The 9,081-nt window shown below is 33.2% G+C and overlaps 1 protein-coding gene across 1 annotated transcript; it reads right to left on the reverse strand.

The window, feature by feature from the left end:
* Nucleotides 1-3,933: 3,933 nt before the first annotated feature.
* Nucleotides 3,934-7,913, reverse strand: LOC136206382 (uncharacterized). The gene is made up of 3 exons (XM_065997409.1): nucleotides 6,990-7,913; nucleotides 5,665-6,210; nucleotides 3,934-4,229 (listed from the first exon to the last, which is right to left on the reverse strand). The coding sequence occupies exons 1-3, from the start codon at nucleotides 7,860-7,862 to the stop codon at nucleotides 4,128-4,130; spliced, it is 1,521 nt and encodes a 506-aa protein (XP_065853481.1). The 5' UTR covers nucleotides 7,863-7,913; the 3' UTR covers nucleotides 3,934-4,127.
* Between the last annotated feature and the right edge of the window lie 1,168 nt (nucleotides 7,914-9,081).

Raw genomic sequence — 9,081 nt, forward strand, 5'->3', positions numbered from 1 at the left:
GGCTTGCCCTAGTACATCCTTGTGGTGGGACCCCTCTCCAGACCCTTGCTCAGCAGGGACGCGTAGTTCATCGGGCCGCCCTTAGTAATGGTGTCTGATAATATTTTGGAGAGAATTATATTAACTCTATGTAGTATTATTTCAATGTTTAAAGGTAGATGAAATGGTTAAGGATGCTTACTTTGAAAATTTACCGTCAACCGCACGGTTAAAATTAGCCCCTCAAATTATTGTGTTAAAATTATTGAATTTTACGTCATATAATATTTTTAACGTTATAAAAATTTATTATTAAATATTTAAGCTCCGACTTAGTTTGAGTTCTGGTTCCGCCACTGGAATAAAGAGAACATATCTTCTCTCTTCCTCTTTCTAGAAATCGACGCCTCCCCCTCTCCTTCTCTACAAGGTGATTTCATTCTTAGATCATGGATTAATCGTTCTTCCTCCTAAATAACTTTGACATGGGAACAACGTGACTGGTAATACAAGTTTGTGGTTTAAGTTCTTTCGTTGCCTAATCAACATTAATTTGCACTTCAATAGGTAACTTTGACTACCTAGCGGGAGGACTTTTTTGTAATTGGAGGGGCTTTGCGCGGGGTAGTTTTGCTTTTCCGATTGCTGATTCGGTTGCCTACCTAGCGGAGCTTTGAGCTGCCATTTTCGTGATTAATATTGCCTCGGAAAGAGGCTGGTTAAATCTCTGGATGGAGGCTGATTCGTCTTATGTTGTTAATTTATTGAAGACTCGACCTTTGGAGGTTCCGTGGATGATCAGACAAGACCAACTTCGGTGTCTGCATCAATGTTCCATGATGAATACCATTGCAACTCACATTTTCCGTGAAGGAAATTGGGTCACGAACTCATTTGCTCGGTTTGGCGTTTCCTACAACGTAATCATGTGGTGGAGTTCGACTCCCTCATTTTGTTCTTCGTTTATTTTCGATGACATCTGTAATTTAGTTCATTTTCGACATTCTTAATTTTCCTCTATCTCGTACTTTTCCTTTTTTTTTTTAATATATTTGAGCTTAGCTTCTGTCAGGTTCGGGAGTGCCAACATAGTTGGGATGCTCGTCTTGGTTAGTTACTCTGTCCCAGCTTTCATTCAAAAAGAAAGGTAACCCGATAACCCGTATTTGAACTTACATGATTAATTGAGTAGAAATCTTTCATTAGTATCAGAGCCACATGATTTGTATTATGTTTAATTAATACATGATTATTATTCGAAACAATAATTTTATGTAGGATTTAGACATACTCCTTGTTATATAATTTGAGAACATCGGTATTCAATAAAAGACTTCTGAATTTTATGAATACACAATTGTAATATTTATTTGTTAAAATGTTTACTGTTATATATTGATACATGTGAGATAAAGAAGTAACTCACTTACACGAGAGTTTATTCTTATTTTTTCTTGCAATGACAAAGATACAAATGAACCTTTTTTCTATCAAATGACAGCTTGCTCAATAACTTGAAATCGTCTTGTAAAGAACTACAAAGAGAATTCATTAAAGTACAAGATTCCTATATACACATTAATATATAAAGAGATCATGTATTGATCTGTTGGGTAAAGTTCTAGAATAACTTAACATGTTTGTCCTATTACCAAAAGTAGTTATGACATTAAAGGAACTTAAGGTTAGATATATACGCAGAACATCTGAATTGATGCTTTCGTATGGTGTTCTAGGCATGCACTCTCTTCAGAGATCAACATCATAACACATGAGTTCATATCATGTGTGTTGAGTGACTCTAAGATATAAAAGACTGATCTCAGCATTTCCTAATGTAAGGTGGTGTTTGACAAAACTTAAAACTAAGTGCTGAAAAATAAGTACTGAATTTTAAGTGCTGAATATTATAAATGCTGAAAGTATTAAATGATATAAGTGTTTGATAAATACTAAAAATAAGTACTGAATTTAAAAATATTAGTTGATAATGTTCAACTTAAAATTTTAATTTAAATCTTTTGACTTACCAGAATAAGCGATTCTGTGACTTAACTGGAATATTTAAGTTGTGTTATCCAACAATCTTAAAACTAATAAACATTTAATGTATTAATTTTAAGTACTGAAAATCGTTGTAAAACAAAGCTTAAGACTCATTTGGTAATTAAATTATTATGGATGTGGTTGTCTTAGAAGGATTCTCTCATGTGCTAGGTGATAATACAGCTCGAAAAAGGACCGATTAGATAAGCAAATTCAAATTACGATGAAAGGAATAAAGTTGAAGAGAACGATTATCATTCACATATTTCATGTTTCACAGTCCGAACAATTATATTGTGGTATATAATTGTGAAAATAGAATAATGTAGAGATCTAAGTAAAGTTACAAGAAATGTGATGTGAAATATGAGATAATATACATACAATTTTTCGATACTTTTACATCAGTCTATATATCCTTAATAGATGTAAAATACTCTATTATCGAGGCGCTGTATATCTGAATGATGCTCTCGATGCTAGTCACACGATCTATTTGTGAATATGAAAAGAGAATGGAAGCGCGAATTTATTACGTATGAGTGGGAGATATAGGAATTATCTGCCATACTAATTCGGATTCAGGTGGATTACGAATTCAAGTTTTATCTAATTTTGTTAATAAATAATTAAGAATCGTAGTTACATTAATCTTATCCGATTTAGTAATTATTTAATGGAAATACTAGTCTAATAAGGAAGTTGGAATACTAGTTGACCTAAGATTAATATTCTCTAATCATTATCGAACAATGAATCCTTAACCTATATAAAGAGATGTAGTTTAGACATAATACAACATCAAATAAAGAGAACAAATCTTACCTCTCTAGAAACGGTGCCCCTCTCTCTCTCTATAAGGAGACTTCGTTCTTTGATCGTGGATTAAGTTTCTACCTTTCGAATAACTTTGATGTAGGAGCAACGTGACTAATAATGCAAATTTATTGTTCGAGTTCTTCGACTACCTACTCAACTAATCTGCGCTTCAACAACCGAATAACCCATGTTTGAATCCGCATAATGAGTAGAGATACTTAACATTCATTTACACCAAAATACTTCTTCAAACTTTCTCTTGTTTAAATTAAAATAATATTTATTGTTTTGCTTTTAACTCTTTCAAAATAAAATTCCATCTAAATAATAAATACACATAATTTTTTAGTTAAATATCAAATAATTTTTAGTGACCTTTTAATATAATTAGAAATCAACAAGGCCTGCAACATCATAGAATGAAAAACCATCCATTTATACTAGAATAAATGATATCACAAAGCTCGTCACAAGTTAGACTTAAGACTTAAACGTAACCAAAGCGTAAATGTATCCAAGACGGTTCCAGTAGAACATAAACCATTGATGCGGCCCAAAGCCCAACTAGCGGTGACCTATCACCCAAGGTCCAAGCCTCCAAGCCTCAACACATCAAATGACCTTGTAGAATCCTACGAGATAAAGGATTCATTATAGGATTCAGAATCCTAAACTTGTAAGGATTCCTAAGGAGGTGACAAACGTTAAACCTAATCATGTACTATAAATACACACGTATAAGCGCAAGGTTCGGTATGTTAACTGTTATCTCTCAACTAGTCCATATCCTTCTATTTGGTCCTAGATCATAAACTGACTTAGACACTAGAGTGGGTTTGCCGGACCCCAACCCGTTTGACTTGCTTATTGTTTTACACACTCTAGTACGATATCAGATCATCAGCATGGTCCAGTAAAGAATTTTGGGAATAAAAAATTCTCTATTCCCACCCAAGAAGGAATTTTTTCGAAAAATTTCTCATCTCTATCGTAACAGATCCCCAACCAAAACGAGAAATCTCTACTATGTTGATAGTTAAACGCTTAATTCGTTCAAATCATAAATTAAAGCCGATCATATAAAAGAAATAAAAAAAAGGGTAATTTTGTCTATCATACAGTAGAATTCTATTTACAAGGAAGGGTCGCCAAATAACCAATGTATTAGCTACAAATATTTCACCTAATGGAGAGACCCAACAAACGACTAACTTAATTAGTTGGAAAGCAGTTGGCGATGTATATCTATCCCAATCACAACATGTATTAGGTAATCTAACACTCTACGGAGGTGTAACACTTTCAAACGGATCACACCCTCTAATCTTCACCTCCACCGCTGCCTTCTCACTGTTGATTACCTCGCAGCATTGTCTACGTGGAGCCTGCTCATTCATTCATCCATACATACGTGTTAATAATATTTAATTAAATCACATTTTTCTACTTTCTATAATTATAGATTTTGAAAATAATAATAACGTTATCTAGCCACCATTTGCGCATAAATTCTTTGCCTAACATCAATATAGAGTTGGATAATTAATTTTCCTATTTTGTTTCTCTTAAAGTCGTGTACATTAATACTTGCTTCCACGTATTTTTCTTGGAGAAAATTAGTCAGAATAGTTTTAAGGATTCTTTGACTTTCGAAAGTTATGTTAAACACGTTGCTAACTTGCAAAAGTCGACGGCTTTGGACCATTTAATTAACTTCCTGGACGGCCCATAAGGGTCCCACTAGACTGCTTCACTATACTTTTGGTCTCTCCATTTAAACAAGTTTCAAATTTTACCCCTAAATTTGGATTTAATGAGATTTAACCCTCAACTTTGATCTTTATTAAAGTTTAAGGACCCGTTTGTTTTACCTGTTGTTTGTTGTTGCCGTTTCCTGTTTTTCGTAACGGTTTGCAGTAAAAGACTATTTCTTTAAAAAAATAAATAGAGATTTTCTGTTTTTATAAAAAGCTACTTTTCGGCTACAAAAGCAAGCAATAGATGTTTAACGAAACACCTAAAACTCTCATTTTTAAAATAAAAAAAGCAAACAAAAGGTCGAAAAGCAGTAACCAAACACCCCCTAGTATCATAAATGGATAAATTCTTTCTTCAAAAAAAAAAAAACCTAAAATTTTTTATCATATATTTTGTGAAGGTTCCATTTTTTATTTTTTGTAAAGATTTCATTTAATCGTGAAAACTTGTTCATTAATTAAGATTAGAGTTCAACAAAATATCAAAATTTCACAGAGAGTTGAGGTTGGAAAACCAATAATTCTACAGTTGAAGAAAATAAATTTTGTTGGCAAAATAACATTTTGAGACCCTTATTATTGTGATTTTGGTTGATCTAGCTTCTAATCTTTCATTTTAACTAATTAAGCCCCTAATTTTTTTTTTAATTTTAATCACATTAAAACTCAAGTAATTAGAAAATTCAATTTTGAGTATTAATAAAAAGTCATTTACCTCCAAATTTTGTTTTCCTAACAATCCAAAACCAGTTTTTTTTTTTTTTTTTTTTGTTACATGCATAATGTGATTATACATAAACTATAAAAATCATATTTAAAATGGTAAAAAATATAATTTTAAATACAAATAAAATGAGTGATATTCATTTAAATGATTTATTTGTTTGCCAAATCATTAAAATGAGGATAAATTAGAAATGTAAGGATTTTTCATTTTTTGTAAAAATTTGTTTTGCCTTGTTATACAAGGCGGCTAAAGTTAGTGGAAAATTGACCCATTTTGTATTTTCAGACCAAACAAGAGAAAGAGAGAGAAAACAGATGAGATGGTGAGTTTGGTTACCTTCTTCCAAATGTCAGGGTCCAACGTAGTACTTGTCACGTTGAAATACTCGACGGCCTCAGCAGGAAAATATTCGGGTCTCTCGCAAACTCTATCAGACTGCTCCACGTGTCTAACATAAGTAGTCAAAGTCTTACCCGGACCAATATTTTCAACCCCGTCCAAGAAATAGAAAACAGGTCTCTCACACGGGTCTGGACTCAAGGGTCGGGTATTGAATGTGTACGGGTCATTTCTCCAACTCCTCCATGTTTTGAACGTCTGAAATGCTGTCTCTAGAACCTTTGGTCTCATTAACGACGGATATAATTGTACGGTGTACCCCCAAGAAACTGATATGGACCAATTACGGGTCAAATCGTAACAGATACTCTGTTGGAGTATCCGACCCGGATCCTTTTCGTATGGTTTGTATAGCTTTTGAAGTGATTCAACTCTGTCCATCGCCGGAAACATTGCACGTACATAGTCTATGTGGTGGAGCGACACCAGTGGCGCCACCGGATGCGCTGCTAGTATTCCGTATGGGTTTCCTCTTATATCAACCTGTAATCACAAACCAATTTCATCATTTTATTTCAAATATAAATTCTTTTCATTAAATCATTGCTGAACTTTTTGGTACTTTAATTTTTTTTTTATATGGAATTCTTTTAATTAATACTATGTTGCACGGACAATGATACGGAATGAAAACATTATTTTCAAAACATGATCTTGATAAAATTCGACATAAAACTGAAGAAATATCCGTGCAATATATCCAATGTAGATGTTTATAATAATCATTTAATCACTGACACAACCAGAACCAAATACTTAGATCACTAAAAGAAAATTTGTTAAAATTACACATTTTTTTACTAAGCATCAAAACCAAATAATTCCATCCGTAATTTTTTTTTTTTTTTTTTTTGTAAAAAAGATAAGGTAGGGCTGAATTCAAGATGTGATAATATAGGGAAAAATTGGACTATAAAATTAATTATCAATTACCTTTTTAGTTAGCTGATTTGACTAGTTGATTAAGTAAAACTTATTTTAGTAAAATTTAACTGATTGCTAATAGCTGTTTGTATAAATGATAAATAAGGATATGATAAAATATCTTTCAAAAGACACGTATCAATAAACTAATTGAAAAACCTTTTAAATTGACCCGTACACAATAAGTTATTTCAAGAATCTCTTCATAAAACATAGATTTGACGAGTCAAAACCTCTCAAATTACTAAATTAGTCAGGGTTAACAATATATATATATATATATTTTTTTTTGAAATTAGATGAATCAATGAAGAAAGGAAAAAGATGAATTAACAAACCTGATGGAAACCAAGTTCTCTGGTCAAGGGAATTCCAATCTCACTGAGGCAAGCTTGAATCCGCTGATCGGAGCCATAAAACTTATTATACCGATCAATACAACCATCTAAAATCCTAACAAGAACCTTAGCTAAAGGATAACTAATAGCAAAGCCACCACCTCCATAACCCATATTATAAGAATGAATCACATCCTGTTCAACACTCTCCGAATTCGCCCCAATATAATACATCTGATTATGATCATATTTCCTCAACACCATTATCAAATTCTCCACAAAAAACACCGTATCATCATCTCCGAGCACAAACCATCTCACATTCCCCAATCCAAGCTCAAAGCTCTCCTTAATTATACGCGCAATCCTCAAAGCCGACCTCGAACCATACGTACAATTATACATAAACCTCGACGTGTCCTCCGATACTTTATACGGCGGAGATGTTTCCGGCCACGGTCTAACAGGCGTCTCCTCTAACCAAACGTAGCCTCTGCTACTGTTAGGCCTCCACCATAGGTCGGAATAGAGTCGGCGTTCGTTCCATGTTTTTGCGGAGCCGCCAATGCCGAATACGATATGAGATAGATTAGTTACCTCGTGAATTTCGCCGGAGATGTTGTTATTGAAGGAGGAAGATATTTTCCGGTTGTGAAGGATTGAAAATTGGACGCAACGAGGAGAAGCAAAGAAGCGGAATTGATTAGCGAAAGCAGCGAAAAATAAGACGGAGATTGAAACAAGAACGCAGATTAGAAGAGTCGTTTTGATGATTAAAGAGAAAATATCAATAGATTTAAAATGGGGGAGAATGAGAGATTTCCAGGCTTTGAAAGGGTCTTGATGAATATTTGTTTCTTGAGGACAAGACATTTTTTCTTCCCTTTGATAAAGAAGAAGAAGAAGAATATAAAGAAGGAAGCAAGTCTCTTGATTTTTGTCGCCCTTTTTAAATAAGAAAAAATTGAGCTGTACAGGTTAAAATCTAGATACTATCGGCTTTTTGATTTTGCTAACAAACATGAAATATTGCTGTATACAACGGTAATCGCGGGGGTAAATTTTTTCAAACTGTAAAAAAAGTTTCATATGTACAAGATCTTTAAAAGGGATAATAAGCACCGGAAATTTAATTATGTTCTGTGTTTCTTTGGTTTTTTATTTTTGTTTCTGGCTTTTTTACCTATATTGTTTTTTACTTTCTCCTCAAGTGATTAAAATAGGCATATGGATGTATGTGTATGGCCATTAGTTATTTTTCTATTCTTATTTTTCTTTTTATCCTTTTTTTCGAAATTTAATTAGGAACGCCCGTTTTAAACATTGCACACGATTTACTGTTTTATCTTAGATGAATGCTTGTCATATGTGTGCATTCAAAATTATGAGTTTTATTTTCAGTTTGATAAATATTATTGTTATTTTTTTTTTTACTTTTTACCAACCTAAACTTAGTTTTAACATACCAAATACTTAAATTTGTTAATTTTGGACTTCAGTTATATTTATTTGTTAACAAAAGGCATGATGAGATATTGATAATCTTTAGGGAGCTTGCTAAATTCTCTTGCGTGCATCGGCAATGATTTCTTAAAACATTCCGATCGTCAAGTTAGAGAGATAGATAGAGAGAATCTGACACCCCTACTGAAGGGCTTGTAGTGGTATTTATAATGGCTGAGGTGAAAGTGCTTAGGTGCCCTTTTAGACCCGACCCACCTTTTCGGAGTTAAATTAGTGTTTTATGATCTAGTTGAGTGCCTTCTTGATTGTGGGTATGGTGTTTGGACTAGTCCAATGAGGAGCCTAGCTTGCATTAGGTCCTTTGATGTAAAATCCACATGCCACATCAAAAAGTTCCCCCTATAAGAGAAAAACATTTGATGTGAACCATTTTGTCCCACTAGATCATTTATATAACACTTCAAACACATTGTTTTAGGTTCAAAAGAATACAAACAACTAATAAACATCAAAGTAAAGGTTCCAATCATGCATTTTACCTCATTTTAGAAGTTCTAATCTTGCTTTAGTTTCAAGCTTCTTAATTCCACTAATCAAGTGGCCAATGATATTTTCTCTCCCTCACGTG

The sequence above is a fragment of the Euphorbia lathyris genome, chromosome 9 (assembly GCF_963576675.1).
Source record: "Euphorbia lathyris chromosome 9, ddEupLath1.1, whole genome shotgun sequence".
NCBI classification, from domain to species: domain Eukaryota; kingdom Viridiplantae; phylum Streptophyta; class Magnoliopsida; order Malpighiales; family Euphorbiaceae; genus Euphorbia; species Euphorbia lathyris.